The sequence below is a fragment of the Chrysemys picta genome, chromosome 6 (genome assembly GCF_011386835.1).
Source record: "Chrysemys picta bellii isolate R12L10 chromosome 6, ASM1138683v2, whole genome shotgun sequence".
Lineage (NCBI taxonomy): Eukaryota > Metazoa > Chordata > Testudines > Emydidae > Chrysemys > Chrysemys picta.
The window spans coordinates 26,241,082-26,266,763 of record NC_088796.1 but is presented as its reverse complement, the minus strand read 5'-3'; the positions used below and the strand labels follow the sequence as shown (position 1 = coordinate 26,266,763).

The 25,682-nt window shown below is 40.1% G+C and overlaps 1 protein-coding gene across 2 annotated transcripts in view; it reads right to left on the bottom strand.

Moving 5' to 3' along the window:
* The window catches only part of WDR70 (WD repeat domain 70), a 246,824-nt gene that overhangs the window by 210,219 nt on the left and 10,923 nt on the right, over positions 1-25,682 (bottom strand). For both annotated transcript variants that reach the window (XM_008168689.4, XM_065550032.1), the window contains exons 4-5: positions 22,050-22,170; positions 15,352-15,541 (exon numbers count right to left, since the gene is read on the bottom strand). In XM_008168689.4, the coding sequence (XP_008166911.2) occupies positions 15,352-15,541; positions 22,050-22,170 (311 nt within the window). The remainder of the gene's footprint in view (positions 1-15,351; positions 15,542-22,049; positions 22,171-25,682) is intronic.

Below are 25,682 nucleotides of genomic sequence, written 5' to 3'. Positions count from 1 at the left end.
AATAGACCACCTGACTCCAATTAACCTGCTAAGAGTCAGGTGAGGCAGTTAAGCACCTGACTCTAATTAAGGCCCCTCTGATGCTATAAAAGGGCTCACTCCAGTCAAGCCAAGGGGAGTGGAAGTGTGTGAGAGGAACTGGGAGCAAGTGGTGTGCAAGAAGCTGAAAGTGAGTAGGTGTACTACTGGAGGACTGAGAAGTACAAGTGTTATCAGACATCAGGAGGAAGGTCCGGTGGTGAGGACAAAGAAGGTGTTGGGAGGAGACCATGGGGAAGTAGCCCAGGGAGTTGTAGGTGTCGTGCAACTGTACCAGGAGGCACTCTAAACAGCTGCAGTCCACAGGGCCTTGGGCTGGATCCTGGAGTAGAGGGCGGGCCCCAGTTCCCCCCATACCTCCAAACTCCTGATCAAACACAGGAGGAATTGACCTGGACTATAGCTTCTACCAGAGGGGAAGGTCTCTGGACTGTTTCCTGACCCACAGGGTGAATCTGTGAAGCGAGCAAATCTGCCAATAAGCGCAGGACCCACCAAGGTAGAGGAGGAACTTTGTCACACTATACTGTGAGTGACTCTAATGAAGCATACAGATTGGCACAGTTCTCTCCATCGGCATTTCATATCACCACCTTCAGTGAAGATGCTGCCAGCATGATCTTTAATTATGCTTGATCGCGAGGGATACTTTTTGGTAAGAATCTGACCACTGTGAATATACCCTATTATTTCTCTCTTTCTGATTCTCAAATTCAACACATTTTGCCCTTATGTATTCACTCTTGTCTCATATGGTTTGCCTTTGCATCTGTATGTTCGGTGCCTTGGACTCTCTTCTATGTTAGTCACTCTCCTAATCATTCTTTCACTCATTTTTTCCACAAGTTAAACACCTCCTAAGTTAACCATGGCGTGGTCAGACACTGACTGTTTGGAATGTGCACTTTGCCAACTTCAAGAACAATAGTTTTAATTATATTCTTAAATTTGTTTTGGTTGTTCTCCTCTTTCACCTGTGACAATGCCTCAAACCCATTCTGGACAGAAGTCATGTAGTTTTCATTGCTTCCGGACAAGTCCAGATGCAGTAAATCTGCCAAACAGCTTATTTTTTTTAAGTTTTAATTTTATGTTTGAGGTTAACAGTTGACGCTCTGACCCACAATCTGCACTAGCAAAAGTTTTCATCCTCTGGACACTTGATTTCCAGCATTGCTGTATCATTACAAAGTCAATTTGATTCTTTGTTATGCTCAGTTGACCTCCACATGTATAAATGTCTAGGATGTTGGATGTTTGTAATGACCAAGTGACTAGAACAGCAGAATTCCACTAAATGCCATCCTCTCTCTTTCTGTAAACCCACATCATTGTTTCCCATTACTGTTTATATGAAAGCTTACACACCCATGCAATGCCCTAATCCTTCCATACTGTTAACTATGCCAACATCAATCCCAGGCTGATCCTCTCCTACTGTCATCACTATTCCTTATTTCAGAGGAAGTTCTCTTATTTTTTATTTTTGAAAGCCTTCAAATTATTACTCCCTGTCTTGTGACCCAATCTTCCAGACTCTGAGCTGGGACTAACTTTTTTTCTTTGCTACACCAAGCACATTGTTGACTCTTCATAAAAATAATACCATAATGCATCTAATGAACTGTTCAGTGCTTAACAAAAAGAAAATGTGCCTTTCTGATCCCTGCAGCAATGCAATCTAACCTACATGAGAAATATCTGTCTTGGTTCAAAGACACTAAAACATTCCATATGCTTTAGTTCATAAAATGACAGCTTCAGCCTAGGACGACATCCAAGCCACTTTACCAAACTGTTCATTTCCATGGCTTACATTCTGTATCGGACAGAAAGGGAAGGCAGTATAACCCAGAGAAACAAGCACAGAATTAGAAGTCAGGATGTCCAAAATTCTAATCTCAACTCTTCCAATGACTCACTATGTAGCTTTTGGTAAATTTCATCTGTACATCTCAATCTCAAAGTAGAAAGAAGATACCACTTATCTCACAGGGGAGCTGTGAAGAATACTTGCCTACTGTTAGAAAGCCCTCTGAAGAGGATGCATACATCCAGTTAAGAAAAGATAGCCTGTTAAATTTTTGTATAGTATTGCCAAGATCTGAGAATTAAGGTATGCGTATAAAGGGAAATGTTTTTCCTCTTAGACAAATGGAAACGACATACCTACAAGTTACAAAGAACATTAAAAGCAATAATAATTGTTACCATTTTGATTTTTTTCAGCATAATTAAAGAACATTGCCTCATTCCCTCAGCTTTCATGGGTAAGCAGGCACATTTTGTGCAATTTCTTCAAGTCTCTTCCTTCCCATTTTTTTCTTTAGTCTAGTTAGATGAAAGGGTAAATGGTCAGATGAGGTGCCATCTTTCGGACTAAATGTGCCAATTAAAAATCCCATGACATTTCTGGCAAGGAAGGGTTATTAACCCTAGTATCCTAGCCAAATTTTAACCAAGGTAACTACACTCTACTTATTTTTTATTTATAATTTTTTATTTTTCCACATACAACAAATATAGCAAAATACCAGATTCATCAAAATACACAAAGTAAATAAAGAGGATTATGATAAAGGGAGGGGAGGGGAAGTAACATATCTATCCCTCAGGATCTATACAAATCACAGACTTCTAAAAAGTCAGCCCAAATCACTTTGAATTTTTCAGGTATTCCCTTCTGTGGAATGCCAATCATTTATTAGCTGTAAGGTCATCTGTACCATTGAGCCAGGTATCAATGTTTGGTGGGAAACGACTTTTTAATTTTTGCAGGATTAATTTTTTAGTGACCTAAACTGCATGTTGGAACCCACACTGTCTTGTTACCAGGTAACCTCCAGGTATCAGGAATAGTTCCGTCAATGGCTATTAGCAAAGATAGTTAGGGACACAACCCATGCTCTGGGTGTCCCTAAACCTGTGACTTCTAGAAGCTGAGATGGGATGACAGGGGATGGATCGCTCAATTAATTACCCTGTTCTGTTCACTCCCTCTGAATCATGTGGTACCGGCCACTATTGGAAGACAAGATAGTGGGCTAAATGGACCATTGGTCTGGCCCAGTAGGACTATTCTTTTGTTCTTATCCAATAATAAAATTTAAGGGGACAGGCTCCTATACAGCATCCAATATCAAACTGGTCCTTTGACCTAGCTCATACCAGAAATTTGTGAAACACGGGCTCTCTCAAAACATACAACCGAATGTAGCACCAAGGGAGTTACATTTACAACAGTGGTCAAAATTTATGAGGCCCATTGCCATTAACCTATATTCAAAAAAGTGTCTTTTGGTGAAAAAGCCATAGTATCAGGTCTATAATTGCTTTTTTAACATTAGATACAATTGTATTCCACTAGGTTGGAGACACCTGTGTATCCAAATCTCTATGCCAAGCAACTGAAAAATTATCAATCTTGGGTAAAGATTTTTGGGACAGGAAATCATAAAAGGATACCACTGGCGGAGTAAATCCCGGAAGTTTCCTCCGATATAATAAAAGTTCTGGAGTTCCCAATGCATCCAATCCAAATACATTCATAAATAAATGCTTTAATTGGAGGTATTTCCATGCTCTGTAGCAGGGCATGACATACTGTTGCTGAAGATCCACAAATGTTTTAAATTTAACATTGTCCATTAGCTGTGAAACAGTCATAATTCCTCTCTCCATCCAATCCCTTCACATCAAGGTTTTGCCACCTATTTTAAGGATAGGATTGCTCAACAGGACCACCTCTACATGGAAGAATGGATGGAAGCAGAACTTTCTAACCAAGTTTGACCAATTTGCCTCACAGCTGTTATTGTGGGAGCGCTAGAGCCATCAAATCTATAATAATTCAATCCTACAATGCTTGAAAGGGAGACAGGGTATACTACTTCTCATTCAATCTGAACCCAGCATGGGGTCTGTGGTCATATCTAACAGCCACAGAGATGCCTGTCTTAACAAAAAAAAAAGAGATGTGACTTTTCCAATTTGGGAAAACAAAATCCTCCCAGAGAGGGGGGAGCTGTAATTTGTTCAGAGCCAGTCTCGGTTTCTTACCTGCACCACAAAGGAACATTCTGAAAACATTACTGAATTTCTTAAAATAAGTTTGAGGAATAGAAATAGGGAGATTCCTCGGGATATACGAAATTCTGGAAAGGACATTCATTTTCAGTATATTAATTTTACCCAACAAACTGAGGATTAACAAATTCTACCTTTTCAAATTGCTAGCCACTCAGGCAGTAATTGGTTCTATACATATATTAGGGATATCCTGAATATTACTGGGAATCAGTAGTCTTAAATATTTAATGTAAAAGGACTGCCACTGAAAATCCCAATTTTAGAAAAGGCCTTTGTGGGCATATTTGTTAATGCCTAAGATTTCTGGTATATACCAATTAATTTTATGTTCTGAGATGTCTCTAAACTTATTAACAGTGATTAGAAGATTAGGAATGGTAACCTCAGGCTTAATACAAATACAAGCGCATCATCTGCATACAGCAGAATTGTGTGTTCTGTTTTACAGTCTACTTAAATTCCCCCTCCAAATCAGCAGAAAATTGTATTCTTCCATTCCTGAACTGTTGAGTACAGTTGCTGTGTGCTGTTAAACTGTTGCTACAACTTTGAAATGGCTCAAAACAATCCTAAAGCTTGGCATAGGGCTGTCACTTTGAAAACATTGCCCAATTCAGGATACAGCCTTGGAGAGATCCAAGGCTACAGAATGTTTCAGGGACATGATTACAGCACAACCCCTGCTATCCTGCAAGAAGAAACAGTGTTATCTCCTCATATGTTTCAACTGGGCTGTAACTGGGTCCCCCAACACAGTTGATTTTTATAGTGAAGATGTGACCATGAACTCTACCCATTGCAAACTATGCTAGCAGCAACCAGTGGGCTTACTAGTCCATGTAGGGAAAATGCAATGTGATGGCATAAGAAAACAGGATTAAATTAAATTCTGTTAGAATCTTAGTAGATACTGCTAAGGATGCTCAGAAGTGATTTACCTTTAACCCCCACACTCCTCAAAATTTAACAAATGAACTACTGAGCCTCCTCTCTAACAAACAAATCCTGATATCTGAGTATAGGAATCCAAAAATCACTAGTCATTTTTGAAAATCTTGGCCATAAACTCACCATTTTGCACACAAGTCTTAAAAAATTTGCTAAGCAAACGGGCCAAGTGATCAATGAAAGAAAAAAGTCTGAAGAGACTAAAAAAATATACTTTTCCCATTCTCCAATATCTCAAAAATGGCTGATGAGATTTCTTCAGATTTTCCATAAAAATTTACTTCTGGGCTTAGATCAAGCATGAAAAGATTCAGCCAAAGAGACTTTTTTCAGAAAGACATGAAAATGTGGGAAACGGGTGTTATAACAAAAGTCCCAAACAAACTTTGAAAAAAGAAGAACAGGAGTACTTGTGGCACCTTAGAGACTAAGGTGCCACAAGTACTCCTGTTCTTCTTTTTGCGGATACAGACTAACACAGCTGCTACTCTGAAACAAACTTTGGGCTCCATTTGGCTGAAAAGGACTATAGACAAGCAAGATAATGCACTAGATAAGTAGTTGTTTAACCATTTAAAATACAGCTAGTGAAATGAAATACCTTCTCATCATTCAAAAGTGTCATGTTCACATAACACCACCAATATATTTTAAAGAGACATGGAACCTAAACCACAGTTATGTCTGAAAGTCTTTTTTTAAAGCCTACTACTGTTACTCGTAACTCTCATGATTACTATAACTGATAACCTAGAGTACCGTTTCTCAAACTGGGGGTCCCGCTCCAAAAGTGGGTTGCAAGGCTCTTGTAGGGGGGTTGTGAGATCACAAAAAATAGGGCTACCATATGTCTGGGTTTTCCCAGATACGACCTTTTTTTTGGTCCTTGCTCGTCCTTTTTCCTTGCCTTCAGCACCAGTGCAGAAGTAAGGGTGGCATAGTGTGACTTAGCTCTGCAGGGATTTGCACTGGTGCTGCAAAAGCTACATCCAGTACCAAGAGTCTTCAGGATCCAGGGGGAAGTAGATGTAAATAATATATTATACAAAACTGAGCAGTCATTAGGTCTAAAATGTATACAGCAAATACGACACACACAAGAAAACCCCACAACCAAACAGCCAACCAGCACCATTAGCATGGATCAGCATAGACAGATCCCCAATAACTGGTACCATCACATGCTGTCTCGTGGAATTTACTTCCAAGAACAATATTAAAAAGTTAGTTAAGGTAGAGATCACAAACCATACACCACTGATATGTATTCATCATGCATTATATGATCACTGTCCATAAAATAAAGTATCTGCAAAACATTCAAAACCAACAGCACTGATTCAACGTACTTTTAGGCAGAACACTCAGTAATAATAAGTGATCAATGTTCCTAGCAAATTACCATACAAATGAGGAGTGAAAAGTTTCCAGTCAAAGTCAGTAATGGCCAAAATGTATTCCCATCTACTAAAACTGTTCAATAGTGTATGCAAATCAGTTGGGTAGCCCTGGAGCAGTTCTCACTTGACAGATGCCTACCTCCCACCACAATGTATACTAATAAACACTACTATTGACAGTCTCCATTGACAAACTAATCTGTCATGGAGAAATAATTACCCTTCCACTGCTCCAGGTGGCCAGTCAGGTCAGGTTTGAGGCATACTGGCAGGGTACTATGGTGATGCCAGCATTAGAATTGGTCATGTTAGTTTAGAGAAGAGAAGTCTGAGGGGGGGAAATGATAACACACTTCAAATATGTAGAAGATTGTTATAAAGAGGATGGTGATTAATTGTTGTCCATGTCCACTGTGAGGAGCGCAAGACATAATTGTCTTAGTATGCAGCAAGGGACACTTGGCTTGGATATTAAGAAAAACTTTTTAACTGCAAGGGTAGTAAAGTTCTGGAATTGGCTTCCAAGGGAGGTTGGGGAGACCCCAACATTGGAGATTAGACAAACACCTGTCACAGATGGTCTAGGTCAGGGGTCGGCAACCTGCGGCTCCAGAGCTGTATGTGGCTATTTGGCTACCCCCTTGAGGGCAGCCATTTTTTGAGGGAGTGTGAGGTGCAGGCTCTGGCCGGGAGGTACTCACTACAGGCAGCTCCCGGCCAGTGGCGCAGGAGGGCTCAGGCAGGCTGCCTGCCTGCCCTGGCCCCACGCTCCTGGACGCGGCTGGCTGCTGGCATGTCTCTGTGCGCCCCTTGGAGGGAGGGAGGCAGCGGGTCTCCATGCACTGCTTGTGCCCACAAGCACTGCCCCCTCAGCTGTGAGGATGGTGCTGAGGGCAGGGACAGCGCACGGAGCCACTCCCTCCCCCGCAGTGAGCGCAGAGAAGTGCCAGCAGCCAGCAGCTTCCGGGAGCGGCGTGGGGCCAGGGCAGGCAGGCAGCCTGCCTGAGCCCTGCTGCGCTACCAGCTGGGAGCCGCCAGTGGTAAACGCCTCCTGGCCAGAGCCTGCACCTCACGCCCCTTCCCATACCCCAACCCCCGCCCCAGGTCAGAATCCCGTCCTGCAGCCAAACTCCCTTCCAGACCCCGCACCCCCTCCTGCACCCCAATTCCCTGCCCCAGCCCGGAGCCCCCTCCTGTTTACATTCAAATGGTTCATTACCAAGGCAACTGTTGTTTACCAATAAAACTCTTGGAATTTCTTGTGAAAAGGAAGTGGATGTGCTCTGTCTGTACTGTGGAACTAGTATGTTCCAACCTCCAGCAGTTTGAAAAAGTCTAAAGTCAGAAATAAAATAGATCAGATAAAAATGACAACCAAAAAGAGAAAGATAGAAGACAAACATAGAGAATTTCAAAATGATTGGACTGAGTCTTACGCTTTTATAGCGAGTTCAGCTGGACTTCTGGTGTGCCTCATTTGCAACAAGAAACTATCCAACAATAAGAAATCAAACCTAGAAAGACATTTTTAAAAGAAACATTGGACATTTGCTGAAACCTATCCAGCTGGTGATGCAAGGAAAAAAGCAGTAGAGGAGCTCCGACACAAAGCAGAGCAAACAAGATGTACGTTTGCTAAATGGATGGAACCACTACTGCTAGTTTCGTGGCAGCTCTAGAAATCGTCAAACGAGGGAAGCCCTTCACAGATGGAGAATATGTGAAAGAATGTTTCATTAAAACATCCGAGCACCGCTTCGGCAATTTTAAAAACAAAGATGAAATAGTTAAGAAAATTAGAGAAATGCCATTATCTGAGAAGACTGTAACAGACAGAAGTATTAAGATGGCCACAGATGGCGCAACGCTCTGGGTGGCGGGGCTGCGAGCTCCTGGGGCAACACAGCTGCAGAGCCCGGTCTGACCCGGTGCTCTGTGCTACATGGTGGCGTGGATGGCTCCAGCCAGGTGCCTGTCCTGGTGCTCTGGGCAGCGCGGCTCTAGCGCCACCAGCCACCGGTGCTCCAGGCAGTGCGGTAAGGGGACAGGGAGCGGGGGTGTGGATAGGGGTCGGGGTGGTCAGAGGGTGGGGAACAGGGGGGTTGAATGGGGGTGGGGTCCCGGGGAGACAGTCAGGAAGGGGGGGGGTTGGATGGGGTGATGGGGGGCAGTCAGGGGCAGGGGTTCTGGTGGCGGTCAGGGGAAAGGGAGTAGGGGGGTGGATGGGGCAGGGGTCCCAGGGGCGGGGGGGCTGTCAGGGAACGGGGGGGTTGGATGGGGCAGGAGTCCAAGGAGGGGCATCAGGGGGTGAAAAGCAGGGGGGTATAGGGGGTGGGGGTCAGGCCACGCCTGGCTGTTTGGGGAGGCACAGCCTCCCCTAACCGGCCCTCCAAACAATTTCCAAAACCCGATGCAGCCCTCAGGCCAAAAAGGTTGCCCGCCCCGGTCTACCGGATACATACAGTCAGCTGAAGAAATAGGCATGTAAGCCTCTCTCAGTCTTTGGTTCAATGTAATTCTGTGAACAAGTGTTTTCCAACATGAATTTCATCAAAAACAAACTGAGGAGGCAACTGCAAGATATTAGTCTTGAATCCTGCTTGAAAATGAAAATCATGGCATATTCACCGAACATTGAGCAACTCTCTAAAGATGTCAAACAGCAGAAGTTGCATTAAAAGTAGTGGTGAGTAGTAATAACTTTAATATGTTCAATTATTATTATTTAAAACATTCTAACTCTACAAGTAGCTTTGCATGTGATGTGGCTCTCGAAATATTTTGGTCAAAGACAAAAGCAAAAGGATGGCTCTTCTTTGAAAGGTTGCCAACTCCTGGTCTAGGTATACACTTAATTGTTCCTCAGCATGGGGGATAGACTACATGACCTTTCAAGCCCTACATTTCTATGATTGATGCATGTGCTGTATCAATTCTATGAACATTCAGAAGACTTGAGATTCCATGGCTGAAATTTACACTTTGTCAAGGAAGCAATTAGCTTCCTATAGGGTCAAAAATGTAGAAAAGTGTCCTTCAGCGGAGTCACATCAGCATAAAAATGTTGTAGCAGAACAGAGAATTGGGCCCATAATCTGTTTAGAAACAAAGAGCATATTCCTGAACCAATCCTTTCATTTAATGTCTCATAGCACTTCCCCTACAACTCCCTCCAGGCTGAGGTATAATCAGGAAAGAGGGATCAGGGAGTTCTCATAACATCAACACCTGCTTTTCTTGCGGCTCAGAGGATCTTACTGTGATCAACAATCGATCAACAGGAAATCAGGAAAGTGCAGATGTTTCCTTATTCCCTTCACAGGAAAGAAAATAGCTAAATTCAGGCGCAGCAGTAATGGGAGGCTCTGGACCCCAAAGGCCTCTGGCATCCATGTTGACACAAAATTTTCCCAGTTACAAATTAACTGTTTAGACTGAAAACCCACAAGTCTCATATTTCTGCTCCTCTGCTTATTCTCAAACAAATCTAATCTAGACTTTTTTTTTTTAAATTATTGTCTTTAGTTCAGACAAACTTAAATCACATCCGTCTGCTGTTACCTCTAGGTCTGAAACTTTTCATTCTGGGTCTTTTAATCTGAGTTCCCAGTTGCTGCCTTTCCCCTCCTCCCCTTTCCCCCCCACACCCGCAATCAGATGTAGTTATTTCATTTACAGTCATCCAAACAGATAAAAATCAATACAGAGGAACCATGTAAGGGCATTTCTAGAAAGTCATACTGTCAACCAGAAAACAAGAAAGCCACTGAGAAAGGTCACATTTGAAAAGTAAAGTCAGCTGGTTCAGCACATTGTTTCCCCTTTGGCATTCTTAAGGGATTTACAGTACCTCAGCAAGAATTTAACTAAGCAAGCTTCCCATTTCCCTATGGAGACAGAAAGTGAAAAGATTCTGTATTCAAAGCTCAAAATCCACATATCAAGGCAGTTATGCATGTAAGTCTGTCACAAGTTCCGACATATCTCAGCAACAGTTTATGTATCAGCTACCACATGTATATTATTTATTGCACGCTTATATTTATGACTTATATTTATTGCACGCTTCATCCCCAAAGATTTAAAAGTATATATGTAAAGCACTAAGGAAATACAGCATCTTTAATGGAGGGCAACAGAACTGGCATATAGCAGTAGGAAGTCAGGGAATCTTGTTACAACATGATGCCAGTCTGTAATGGGAACATTGTTCTACCTCACTATTTATATTCCCTACACCACTGTAATGAAGGTTCTGTTTATATCACAAATTGGAACAGTGGGGTAAATGGGACCCTTGATTCACATGTAGTTAATAAAATGAAATGCTCTACTTACAATATAAATGGCAAGGCACTCATGCCTAGCACCCTGTCCACACTATATTGTTGTTCCTAATACATTTCCAATACAGTTTTCTTGCCCAACAGGGAGATGGGTTTTCTGTGGACAATAATAATCTATAAAACTATTATATAGATGGTTACTGTTGCATCTTTAGCATTATCTCATAACACTGTTAAAGTTTCAACCACAGTGATAACAAAGGCTAAGATCAATGTTGAGACTTTGGTGGCCTGTTCAGGGTGTGGCTTATATTATATATTAGCCTGAATTTCACGAGGAAGAGACCTTACCTTTCCAGTGTTTTCACTCTAATGTGCACCAATATATTTCTCTTGCTTGTCAGTATGTTTTCTCCCACCTCTCCCCCATAAAGGTAACAATTTATATGAACTATTGCATCACACAATAATCAGCTAGCTGTGCAAAACCACAGCACTTGGGTCATCCAATCTGCTCTTGGCAGAGCTACTATCTAGATCTTTCAAACCAAGATCTTACTTAACTCTTTAAAAAAAATCCTATATATGCAGGCTAAGCATGCCATTAATCACATAAGAAGCTAGGTTCAACAGACTACATATGAGGCTACAAGCCAGGATCTCTCAAATTGCAACTGCTACTTTGGCACTGGCTTACTACTTTGGTCTTGGGCAGATCATCTCTAAATACAGGGGAAGAGATAGCTCAGTGGTTTGAACATTGGCCTGCTGAACCCAAGGTTGTGAGTTTAATCCTTGAGGGGGCCACTTAGGAATCTGGGGCAAAATCAGTACTTGGTCCTGCTAGTGAAGGCAGGGGGCTGGACTTGATGACCTTTCGGGGTCCCTTCCAGTTCTATGAGATAGGTATATCTCCATATAACTATAATAGTAATTCTTAAATAAGAGTGCGAGATAATTAGGTAAAGCTTATGCAATGTTTTGAAAATGGAAATGTTGAGTATTGTCCTTGAAGCAGATCTGTAAGAATTTTTGCAAGATTCCCTCCATTGTAGCAGTGTATGCAAACTGCCCCCAAAAATCAACTGGAAGAAGCATTCCAGATATTTTAAATTCAAAATTTATTTTTAATTCCTTCTCAGGCAGACCCACTGTGTTACATCTGTGTTACATCCCCCCAGCATGGCACCACAACCACAACAGAAGTATCAGTTTCCTACTTATTTGAAAAAACAAAGAGATAAATATTGAGCTTATAGCCCACGAAAGCTTATGCCCAAATAAATTTGTTAGTCTCTAAGGTGCCAGAAGGACTCCTCGTTGTTTATACTTTCTGTGTTATTCACACCTCTGTTGTGATTTAAAAAAATAAATAGGGTGATGGAAAAGAAAGACACTAAGATGCAGACACGTATGGGGGAAGTGAAATAATTAAGGAAAGGAGTATTTATAAAGGTAAACTTCTTCTGTTATAAATTAGTGAAATAGAGAGACATGAGGTTTAAATTTGGTTTTAGTTGGCCATGTATAAAAACATGATTTAAAGTTTATACTATTTTAATTTAATTTAGTATACACTGAAATCTTTAGAGCTTCTAGCAGCAGAACTTCTAATTCCCCTGGGATTAGATATTCTTGCAGGACTTGATTTCCCAAGCCCAGCTGTTTTGCCATGTGTGGCTTCAACTATTCAGTGCTACAAAGTAGTTGCAAGCTTCAGAAGTGCTGAAGGGTTTAGGTGTGTGGAACTGCTTACTCGCTCTGTCCTAGAGGAGGGGTGGGGGGTTGTTTGGTTTTGGGTTTTTGTTTTTGTTTGTTTTTGGAGAAGAGGATGGGGACAATCCCACGAGAGCCATGATTTAGAAGACATTCCAACAACCCTCCAAAGTAAGATCAGAATAGGTGCTGAACAAGCACAGTTTTTGAAATTTACCATTTTTCAGTGGTTACCAGCACAATGTTACCAGCTATCAATATACATGTTTTGTCAGGTTTCTTCTTTGTGAAATTGTCAATTTATATTTTCTTAACATGATTAGAACCTGAGACATACCATAATGTGTGTTCGTTCTCATGCTAGAGTTCCTTGCAGTTCACCATTTGTTGTTCATATTCCAAGACTGCACAGAAGTAAACTTGTTTTTCCTCAATGTCAAAAAAATTAATAGTTTAACAGACAGTAAATATAATTCTACATATCTTTTGGCTCATGTGTTTAAAGATGAAATTCCTAGTCAAAGGACTAAATTTTTCAGGTTTTCTAAGGGCTCGAAGAAGCAAAAAGCATCAAATCGAGAAAAAATGGCAAAAGGAGATGACTCCATAGCACTTTCTGTATCAACTGAAATCTGCTGGTATGGATGAGTATGTCCAGTGGGATGACTCTCTCCACATCATTCAACCTCAAAGACAAGGGGATTCCTAATATAGGTCAACACTGAACCTGAAGTTAATTTAAGCCAGTTCTGTATCAGCATGGAGCCACCAAAACAAGAGGAGATTTTAGGGGCAGCCACCAACACGGGACCCATGGAAGCATTTCTTCTGCTCCCATGTGGGCAGGGAAGATGTTCAGAGGGGATAAAAATACACAGATCTGGCCCTCAGAACATGAGATCCACAATTTAGGAAGCCAAATTCTGTTTGGTTCTGCAGTGCGGAGGAGGAAGGAGACAGAGGCAAATCACACCCCATGAAAACAATCAGGATGACTCCATAAATCCAAATTAGCTGAGTTTTTCACCACTTACATAGGAATAACTAACACTGGGCATGCTTTAGCCCTTGTAAGCAACACAATCCAGAATACACAACACAGTTAAGCTACTGTATAAGAATTCTGAGACCTTAAAAAGCATCCACTTGAATTGTACTGGGTTTATCTCCTAAGCCATAACATGTTATAGACAGACCTGATAAAATGAAATTTGAAATTTACCATGGACACTTCTCTATCACAATTTCAGCCAGTAGTTCTGATCTTGTATATATATCATGGCTCACTTGGGATAAGGCAAACAGCTACAGATAAAATTAAAATCGTCCACAACTTTTACTCAAAACTTGAAGATAATCAGAAATTCTTTCAGCACTACTACACACAATCCCCCCACCAAACAAAATAAACCCCACTTAATTATGGGGGAAAGGCAGTTTGTTTATTTTTCTCATTTTTCTGCACAACTATGTTTTATATAGACAGAGAACCAAAGCATTACAAGTGAAACTATTTTCTGTTATGGCAGCTACCAAAGAACATTGGAAACGTCACAAAATCTCCAGTTCAAAGAGATTTGAAAAAGCAGGTGGAACAAACCCCCAATTGATTATGCAGCAATAAGCCCCTGTCAACAAAACATGTGCAATATCCATTCTCTTGATATTTAAAAGCAAGCAAAAGACAGGCTATGTTTTTCTCTTATCCCCAATTTACCATTCCCTTCCAGACTGGAACAAGCTGTTCTGTTATTTATTTGGATTTAAAGAAAAAATAATCAGACATATTTGCATTGGTATTTTTCCTACCCTCCCCCCCCCCCAAACATTTTTGGCAAACTTACTCTGTCTGGATTTGTGAAAGGATTATATTCACTGCTTCAATAAGCAAACAATACTAAAGATAAATAGATTGAGAAGTGATTTTGCAGTTACTAGTTGCTTTTAGCATGTTACTAATCACATTTACATTATGGAAACAACTAGAAATAAAACCATTGAACTTAGCATGTGAAATTATTTTTTTCCAGCAATAGTGTCCTAGTTTGTCCCTTTATAATAATATTATAGAAGATCTCTCTTCAAAAAACAGAAAAATATTTTATCCCATGGTGGGGGGAGGGAGATATTAAAAATCTCTCAAAAGAGTGCTCAGTGGAAGGGATTCTGCAATACAAAACTGCACATTTAACAACAGAAAGCAAACAATTTTCAATAACTTTTAAGTCTTGACAAGTGTATGATAGCCCTTTTGAGACGTGAAACATAAATCCAATCCTTAATTTCCCCCCCATCTATTACATACACACACACTATGGATTGTACTGCTGGGTTGTTCTGGAATACTGACATTGCTGTGTTTATGTTTAAAGCATTCTTTACTACAGAAAAAGAAGATAACATAGACTTGGTAAATAGCTACTAGAAAAACAAAAAATCTTGTACCTACAAACAGCAGCAGCACCATTTAAGCCAGTGGCTCTCAACCTGTCCAGAGTACTCTACTCCTTTCAGGAGTCTGATTGTCTTGTGTACCACCCCAAGTTTCACCTCACTTAAAAACTACTTACTTACAAAATCAGACATAAAAATACAAAAGTTTCACAACACACTATTACTGAAAAATTGCTTACTTTCTCATTTTGTCCGTATGAAATTTTAGTTTGTACTGACTTTGCTAGTGCTTTTTATGTAGCCTGTTGTAAAACTAGGCAAATATCTAGATGAGTTGATGTATCCCCTGGAAGACTTCTGTGTACCCTGGTTGAGAACCACTGATTTAAGCTGTACAGAAAGAATAGTTAGTTATATGTGAAGATCTGCACAGCATATTGAAACATTTATACCTTCTTTAGGAAAAAAATAGTACTTACATTATCTTCCTCTTGCATGTCGTCATCATCATCATCACTGTCCTTATACCCTGGTGGAAGTGGTGGCCCAATAAATTCATCATCATCATCAGTATCCTCTGCTGGTCCTTGAATGGAAGTTTGGTGTGGTAAAGGAGGACCAATTAATTCTTCATTTGAACCATCTTCACTTTCACTACTTTCTGCCTCTCTGTATGGAAGAATTGTAAAAACGGTTATTTAAGTAACATGCAGCATTTCTATAGTGGTTTTCAGAAGCATTCAGCATTGGCCTAACTTTGCTCTCATTGAAGTCAATGGCAAAACTTCTACTAACTTCAATGGGAGCAGAAACAGGTCCACCACAATCGTCAAAGCAATTAAAAAAACTAATAGATACTGTAGTGACAGGCACAGTGCAAGAACCTAGGGAGAACAGAATACCGTTGTGAAGTAGATAGATAGGAGGTATGGTGAAATCTGTGCTAAAGCAGCCAACCAAGGGATCACTACACAGGAGAATAGAAAAAGTTAGGTTTTGTTTTAATTAATGGTGGTATATTAATATGCTTTCAATGTCCACAGTCACAGCAGTACTTAATTATATATCACTTTAGGGTCTGATTCTCCAGTGCCTTGCACCTTGTGCAGGCATTTTACACCCGTGTAAAGCAGGAGTTAAATCAAAATGGCAATGTTTCAGACTCACTGTGCACAGGTGTAAAGTGACTACACAAGGGAGAAAGCAATAGAGAATAAGGCAGAGAACATGCAAAATACAGTATAAGCTTTACAACCCTTAAAACTTAAACAGAGGAGATCCTGCACTTTAGACCAAATATTTAATCTCCACTGTCATCTCCTAGTATAGCCTCTGGTGTAAAGCTCATGTGCTATTACCGTTTCACACAGGGAATATCTATTGAAGTCCACAGGAATTGTGCATACACACATCATTTAATCACTAACATTTTTGAAAAGTAAAACTGCACCACAATTACTGGTCACATAGAAGCGACTAAAAATAAATGCTCTTGTGCTCCCTCTGCTGGCTCTACAAAAGCAGTTAGCCACTTCACAGTTGTGCTAACAGCAGTTGTTATACCATTGCAAAAACAATAAAATAAGTTAAGTATTGCGCATAAAAAATTGTGTTAATTGTAAAATTAATGCTCCCAATACAGATAAAGTGCTTTTTAAAAAAAAAAAATCAGAAGTCCCTATCAAGTTCAAGGTCCTACTGTATGTTCGGTAATATACAAACACATCAGAAGAGACAGTCCCTGCCCTAGAAAGCTTATAATTTAACAGGTCTGTTTTGAACAAAAACTGTGAGCAGAATGCAATAAATACAAATATTTTAACTAGGGCTGTCGATTAATCGCAGTTAACTCACGTGATTAACTCTAAACATTAGTCGTGATTAATCACAATTTTAATTGCACTGTTAAACAATAAAATACCAATTGAAATTTATTAAATATTTTGGATATTTTTCTACATTTTCAAATATATTGATTTCAATTACAACACAGTATACAAAGCAGACAATGTTCACTTTATATTATTTTTATTACAAATATTTGCACTGTAAAAATGGCAAACACAAGAAATAGTATTTTTCAATTCACCTCAAATACTGTAGTGCAATCTCTTTATCGTGAAAGCGCAACTTACAAATGTAGATTTTTTTTGTTACATAACTGCACTCAGAAACAAAACAATGTAAAACTTTAGAACCTACAAGTTCACTCAGTCCTACTTCTTGTTCAGCCAATTGCTAAGACAAACAAGTTTGTTTACATTTACAGGATATAATGCTGCCCGCTTCTTGTTTACAATGTCACCTGAAAAGTGAGAACAGGCATTCGCATGGCATTTTTGTAGCCAGCATTGCAAGGTCTTTATGTGTCAGATATGCTAAACATTCATATGCCCCTTCATGCTTCGGCCACCATTCTAGAGGACATCCTTCCATGCTGATGATGCTCATTAAAAAAATAATGCATTAATTAAATTTGTGACTAAACTCCTTGGGGGAGAATTGTATGTCTCCTACTCTGTTTTACCCACATTCTGCCATATATTTCATGTTATAGCAGTCTCCGATGATGATCCAGGACATGTTGTTCATTTTAAGAACACTTTCACGGCAGATTTGACAAAACACAAAGAAGATACCAATGTGAGATTTCTAAAGATAGCTACATCATTCGACCCAAGATTTAAGAATCTGAAGTGCCTTTCAAAATCTGAGAGGGACGAGGTGTAGAGCATGCTTTCAGAAGTCTTAAAAGAGCAACACTCTGATGTAGAAACTACAGAACCCAAACCACCAAAAAAGAAAATCAACCTTCTGCTGGTGGCAGCTGACTCCAATGATGAAAATGAACATGCGTCGGTCCGCACTGCTTTGGATGGTTATCGAGCAGAACCCATTATCAGCATGTCCTATTGAATGGTGGCTGAAGCATGAATGGTGGCTGAAGCATGAAGGGACATATGAATCTTTATTGCATCTGGCACATAAATATCTTGCAACGCCGGCTACAACAGTGCCATGCAAACGCCTGTTTTAACTTTCAGGTGATATTGTAAAAAAGAAGTGGGCAGCATTATCTCCTGTAAATGTAAACAAACTTGTTTGTCTTAGTGACTGGCCAAACAAGAAGCAGGACTGAGTGGACTTATAGGCTCCAAAGTTTTATATTGTTTTATTTTTGAATGCAGTTATTTTTGTACATAATTCTATATTTGTAAGTTCAACTTTTGTGATCAAGAGAATTCACTACAGTACTTGTATTAGGTGAACTGAAAATACTACTCCTTTTGTTTCATTTTCACAGTGCAAATATTTTTAATCAAAAATAAATATTAAGTGAACACTGTACACTTTATATTCTGTGTTGTAAGCGAAATCAATATACCGTATTTGAAAATGTAGAAAACATCCAAAACTATTTAAATAGTTAACTATTATTGTTTAACAGTGTGATTAATCACGATTTATTTTTTTAATCGCGCAATTAGTTGCAATTCATTTTTTTAATCGCTTGACAGCCCTAATTTTAACAAGTAAACACAAATAAAAGACTATTCAATGTAGTTGGAAAGTTCAAGTCAGACTTTTAGAACAAGAATTGAACATATACAAGTTGTTTTAAAATAAGATTTAAGAAAGATGTTCCAATCTGCACTATTCTGAGTACAAATCTAAATTTCTCAACTCTTAGATGAATTCTCAGATCTCCAAAAACATCTTCCAGTTAAGAACTGCACACCAAGCAGGAAATACTACAACACAAGTATTTTGTGCATAGCCTGTCAAGTTTAGTTCTTTACACTGAACAAACACCATCCACCCAATAAAGGAGACACTGAATACTCAGACAGTAAAACAACGAGGGACATGCAAAGTGCTAGATGGTCAGGATATGTCTATCTAACAAGTATGACAATGTACCCTGTAATTATAGTCCAAAATTTCTATACAGCTGAACAAACCCATAATGTATTTATAATTGTCAGGCACTGACAACATGCTGAAATGCAACAAATCAGTGACATGGTCTGTGACTCAAAAAATATATAACCGTAATTGTGTGCTTGCTTCACATTTACAATTCCTCCAACATAGAATCAGAATACATTGTAGATCCCTATTTTCAAAATGTTGAAAGAGAGTAAAGAGGAGATCCTGCAAGCCTAGGAGAGATGGAAGGAATAAAATCTTCTGTTGCCCCTTTACTCCAAAAAGATGAGGGGGGTGCGGGGAGGAAAAAGAATAGAGAGCTGTAATAAAATGCTGGAGTCTCTCTGCCCTTCCATGTCTCCACCCCCCTCTATTATGTTTTAGTGTAAATTTACAATCTACTGGTTTTTGCTTTCTAGATGTTAGCAGGTGTAACCCCTTATAACAATCATAATTCTAAATACATGCATATGAATATACCAATAGCTTAACTATTAGAACCTTCTCCTCATAGTTAATTTAGGAATCAACATACTGTAGCTGTCTCGTTTTTCTCTCTCTCGTATATATATATTTTCCACACACTCCTGAGGGCTTCTTTGTGCCAAAATATTAAAAATTATGTGCACAATATTTGAAAATTGTGCAAATTTTATTTGTCAAATAAATGTGGAGTTTTCAGCATGGCATTGGGGAGCACAGGCCACTGGCTGCACAGAGGTGGGAAATTACTGTGCAGCTCCCCCCTAGGACATGGACTCAGCGATGAGGCTGCACCCAACCCTGACACAGCACAAGGACAGGGCCCTACCCCTCCGGGCCAGGTGCACCAGGTGTGGGCAGGCAGGCTAAGGAAGGCAGCATCCAAGTGCGGAGGGGTTTAGTGTGGGGGGATCCAGGTGTGGGTTGAGAGGGTTCTGTGTGGGGCAATCTGAGTGTGGGCGGTTCAGTGGGGGATCTGGGTGCAGGAAGGATCTGGATGAACAGGGGCTAGTTTGTAGGATTCTGGGTGCAATGGTAATGGGACTCTGCAGGGGGGTGAAGGTAGTTGGGGCTCAGCCTGGGGGGTCAGAGTGTGTGAAAGGAGGTATAGCTCGGCACAGGGTCTTGGTGTGGGGGGGTTCCAGATGCTGGGGGAGTGGGGCAGGAATCCAAGTGCAGCTGTTTGGGGCTCAGTAGGGTGGGAATCCAGGTGCGGGTGGCTCATTAGGGTGGTCCAGGTGCAGGGGGAGTGGGGCTCGTTGGGGGGTTCTTGGTGCGAGGGGGGTGAGGCTCAGCAGGAGGGTCTGGGGGTCTGTATGCATGGGGGTTTGGTGGATGGGGGAGCAGCTCCTGGTACAGTAATCCCTCCCCCTGCAGCTGAGAAGCAATGGGTGCAGGAAGCTTGGGGGGGGAAGAGGGGAGTATGTAGAGCTTCCTACAGCCACGGGAGAAATCATGGGGTGGGTGTGGCAGCCTCAGATGCTGTGAAAGGGAAGAGGAAGTCCGGTCCCCAGTCCAGGCGAGGCTAGCAGCTGAGCCTACCGCAGGGTAAGAGCCACCAGCTGAGTCTTCCCCATTCCTGCCCCCTGTCCCATAGTGATTTACCTCTCTGCCAGCTGCCCGGGGCATGCAAAACATACTGCTGGGGGCGGTCTCATGACCACTCTTGTGGCTTCCCTTTGCTTCCCCGTCAGAAAGTCATTTTTCTGCAGGGAAGCAAAGAAATCTGTGGGGGATATAAATTCTGCACATGCGTAGTGGCGCATAATTCCCCCAGGAGTAATATTTTGTGTGTGTGTGTATTATATAGATATAAAACTGTCAAGAACTTCTTAGGTTAATTTTAGTATGGGGTGTGGCTAGATTACTCAATGTACTTGAAATACAAAGACTAAATATTGAGGAGAAAAGTTATCATCTGATGGCTAGCAGAACCAATTGGTTACCTTGGATCAGTTCCCTAATGACAAGCATCACAAAGACTGCTATATTTGGTGCAATGTTGGTAGTCTCAGTAGAGAGGACAAAGGTCTAAATTATGGGCCTTAACTAGCCTCTTATTATTATGTATTGTACCTCCAGATTAACACTGGGCACAGTGACACATTCTCTTCCCAGCTTCCTGTCTCTTTCAGCATCAAGTTCAAATCCTTTAGCATAACTTTCAAGGTAATGTGTAACTCTGGAATCTGACTACAGATCAGACTTTTTCTATCAGATTCTCATCTCATGCCCCCTGGCAATCCCAGAGCCCCAATAACATCAATGGAACTCCCCCTAGTTACAATGGTCCACCTGCATGAATCAGATTACTGAATAGGGTCCCTTGCCTTCTCCCACTTTCCAACCTGCATAGCCAATCTATTCTTCCTCAAATCCCTTATCCAAAAGAAATGTGTTCTGAGAATTTTCTATTATTCTGCCTCCTCTTATATCCTACTTTACTCCTTATATTTAAGCCTCCCCCTCACACACAATGTGCAAGTCTCAGACCTAATATCAATCACAGCAAGTTTAATTGTAACCCTCAGCCTTCCATTAACAAGATATCAATACTGAAGATTAGCATTTTAGTATGGTAAGAGTGTAGAGAAAATATATTTTTTTCAGTTTACTTTGTGCATTTGACAGCACTTTGTGTATAGTCAGTTACTTAAATCACTGGCCACAGTTCATGTGAAGTTTTCCACATAGCAACAGGAGAGAAATAATAGAAATTGTGAGCACTATAAGGCAACTAGTACAAAACTATGTAGTTTTATAATTATATGTAGCATGCATGTAGAGGCTACATACATATATTGATTTGTTTTCCAGTCTATATGGACAAATGTGTTTTATCCAATTTTAGGTGGCAACAGAAGCTGTTTGTTCCTTGATTTGACATAGTTATGATTGTTTATTACTTTGACCCGCTGTCCATGACTTTTACTTGACTTCATTTTTTTTTACGTACAAAAAAATTGGCAGAATCTAATGTATAAAAAAGAAAACAAGTGCACAAAGCCTTAACAGTGAGAAGATGGCAACCAAAATAGCACACAGCCCTTCAATGTGTTTATAAGCCATAAAACTATTGTAAATTGACAGACCATATTAAGAAAGCGTAGATTAATAATTGCAAATTACAGTGAAACAAATGTCAGTTTACATAGTTTTGTGGACACAAGTTCAGTGGTCCCTGTCCTCCTCTCAAAAAAGTTCAGACAGTCCTTGAGACAAAACAGTTGTAAGATGGTATGATGCTTCCACTATATCTAGGTACCTGCAAGTTAATGCGGAGCAAGCTCCCATCACACTTGAGCCTGAAGCTGCTGAATCAACATCTTCATGTTGGCTTCTTAGTTCTTTTTCTTTCTGGGCTTCCTCTTCTCTTGCACGGGCTTCTAAATATGGAGTGAACATGCAACTGTTAGATCTCCATGTTTTCAGCATGTAAATTAATGAAAACCTGGTTCTTCTTTTTGAGACAGTATTACTAAATTCTTAATTTTCAGACATATATTCCAGAAGTATGAAGAGATGAAAGTAGAGCATTTTAATTTAAACTGATTGGTTAACTTACCCACACAATAAAAATGCTAATTTCCTTTACATTTCTGTCATTTTGATACCGAAATGCTTACCCAAAGAAATAAACCTCTCGGGAAAAGGCAAGCTTAAGATGCTAAAACTGTTAGCTTATACAGAATAAATATATGTTTTATAGCGTATACCACTGTTTCACATTTGAACATTTTCAATGTCAACGAGGTATGATTAGTCAATACTGATCTTTAATTTTTTCTGGAACAGGGTATTGGAAATTAAATCTAAAGTTTAAACAAGTCTAGTACACATGGGTGTCATTAAGTTTGTTACAGCCCTCACTAGTTACTTCCATTTTCCTCACTATAGAGGAGTCCCTATAGAACCATCTGTCACACTGTCTGGAGTTTCAGAGTAGCAGCCGTGTTAGTCTGTATCCGCAAAAAGAACAGAAGTACTTGTGGCACCTTAGAGACTAAAAAATTTATTTGAGCATAAGCTTTCATGGGCTACAGCCTACTTCATCGGATGCATGTAGTGGAAAATACAGTAGGAAGATATATATACACACACAGAGAACATGAAACAATCGGTGTTACTATACACACTATAAGGAGAGTGATCAGTTAAGGTGAGCTTTTATCAGCAGGAGAGAAAAAAAACTCTTTGTAGTGGTAATGAAAATGGCCCATTTCCAGCAAAAGGTAATAACAAAATGTTTTTTAAGTACATCAGAAGCAGGAAGCCTGCTAAACAACCAGTGGGGCCCCTTAATGATCGAGATACAAAAGGAGCACTTAAAGACGATAACGTCATTGCGGAGAAACTAAATGGATTCTTTGCTTCAATCTTCACGGCTGAGGATGTTAAGGAGATTCCCAAACCTGAGCTGGCTTTTGTAGGTGACAAATCTGAGGAACTGTCACGGATTGAAGTGTCACGAGAGGAGGTTTTGGAATTAATTGATAAACTTAACAGTAACAAGTCACCAGGACCAGATGGCATTCACCCAAGAGTTCTGAAAGAACTCAAATGTGAAGTTGCGGAAGAGTTAACTAAGGTTTGTAACCTGTCCTTTAAATCGGCTTCTGTACCCAATGGCTGGAAGTTAGCTAATGTAACGCCAATATTTAAAAAGGGCTCTAGAGGTGATCCTGGCAATTACAGACTGGTAAGTCTAACGTCTGTACTGGGCAAATTAGTCGAAACAATAGTTAAGAATAAAATTGTCCGACACATAGAAAAACAAACTGTTGAGCAATAGTCAACGTGGTTTGTGTAAAGGGAAATTGTGTCTTACTAATCTATTAAAATTCTTTGAAGGGGTCAACAAACATGTGGACAAGGGGGATCCAGTGGACATAGATTTCCAGAAAGCCTTTGACAAGGTCCCTCACCAAAGGCTCTTATGTAAATTAATCTGCCATGGGATAAAAGGGAAGGTCCTTTCATGGATTGAGAACTGGTTAAAAGACAGGGAACAAAGGGTAGGAATAAATGGTAAATTCTCAGAATGGAGAGGGGTAACTAGTGGTGTTCCCCAAGGATCAGTCCTCGGACCGATCCTATTCAACTTATTCATAAATGATCTGGAGAAAGGGGTAAACAGTGAGGTGGCAAAGTTTGCAGATGATACTAAACTGAGCAAGAACAATACATGCAGCATCCTACAAGCATTTTATAAAACACTAAAACACATTCTTATTAACTTAACATCTAATATATATTTTAATAATGCTAACACACTGCCAGCCTCACACCATCTCACCTACATCATGATAAAATTGAGTGCCCACGTTTCTTTTAAAAATGTAGCTCCGTCTTATTATCAGAGGGAGACAAGAAACTGGGGTGGCTATAGTAATTCAGGAAAATATGCTCAGAGATGATACACACACAATGACCACTTGCCTTCAAATGCATAAGAATTAATACACCTCTACCCCAATATAACGCTGTTCTTGGGAGCCAAAAATCTTACCGCGTTATAGGTGAAACCGCGTTATATCGAACTTGCTTTGATCCGCCGGAGTGCGTAGCCCCCCATCCGCCCCCCGGAGCACTGCTTTACCATGTTATATTCGAATTCATGTTATATCAGGTCGCGTTATATCGGGGTAGAGGTGTACTTCTTAATTAGGCTTATTTCTCATTTGATGGATTATTTAATTATGGGGTACATACGATGTAAATGTTTGTTATTACATTATAACAGGATACAGAAAAATGAAAACAATTCATGTAACATCTCATTCATTTTCATGACGTTTAAACATGAAATACATTCTTATACATTTAACAATCACTTTGATCTATACTAATACACAAGTGAATTGGCCTGGCTGCCAGCTATGCATTTGTAAATGTTCAATGAGGCCTGGGGCTTTGGCTAAACTGGCACCTGGTCTGTCAGCATCACAAATTGCACATTAGATCTCACACCAAAGACAACAGCTTGTATCCAATCCTATAATAAACTATACACGGATGTATTAATAGGACAAGGAAGAGTTATTTACAAGGTTAAAACAGGTTAACATGTGTACACAAATGAGTTACTACCTTACGTTTTCCAAGTCATAGAATCTTCTATGATAAGCAAGCTCTATACATCCTTTAGGGCTAATTTCATTTCATGGGGAGGGGGAGTAAGAGCAGAACAACACAGTATTATGCTCTTTAATGTTCAAGGATAGTCCATCTGAGTTCGAAGGGCCTTCCTCACTGGCCAGGACATAACACTTGCTGTTGGAGACAGCTTTATACTAGTTAATGTCTATCTCCTGTCTGGTGATTTACAGCCACAGAGCACTCACAATACAAATATTACCTTTGTAGCCAATGATTTTAGTTTATTGTTCATTTACTGTGTGATGTTGTGATTAATCAACATGTTATAGCATATATTCATTATATGTTAGAGTTAATTAGTAGGATTATAAAACTATAAGATTGATCAGTATTTAGAGGAACCATGTAGTAGATATAAGTAAGACAAGCTGAAATGCAAGAACCTGTAGGCTAAGGCCTGCAAGACTTTAGCTTAGCTATTTTAGGCCTTGGAGACAAGAAATGATGACATAAGTGATTGGAAAATAAACTGATATCCTAAGATTATGGGAAGAGAGGTAACAAGTGGTGGTAATATTGCGCAAAATTACCCGGAAGTTTAATATTAGATCATAAAAATACTGTAAAGGCGCAACTGTCTCCAACGTGTCTTAACCACAGGATACAGGTTGTGCGTCAATGCGAATGAGTATAAAGGGAATTTACACAGCCTATAGAAAATTGAGGTCACTTAAGTTTCCAGGAGACACAGACACAAATCTACAGAAGCTCCTGTGAGCAGGATTTATAGTTACATGAA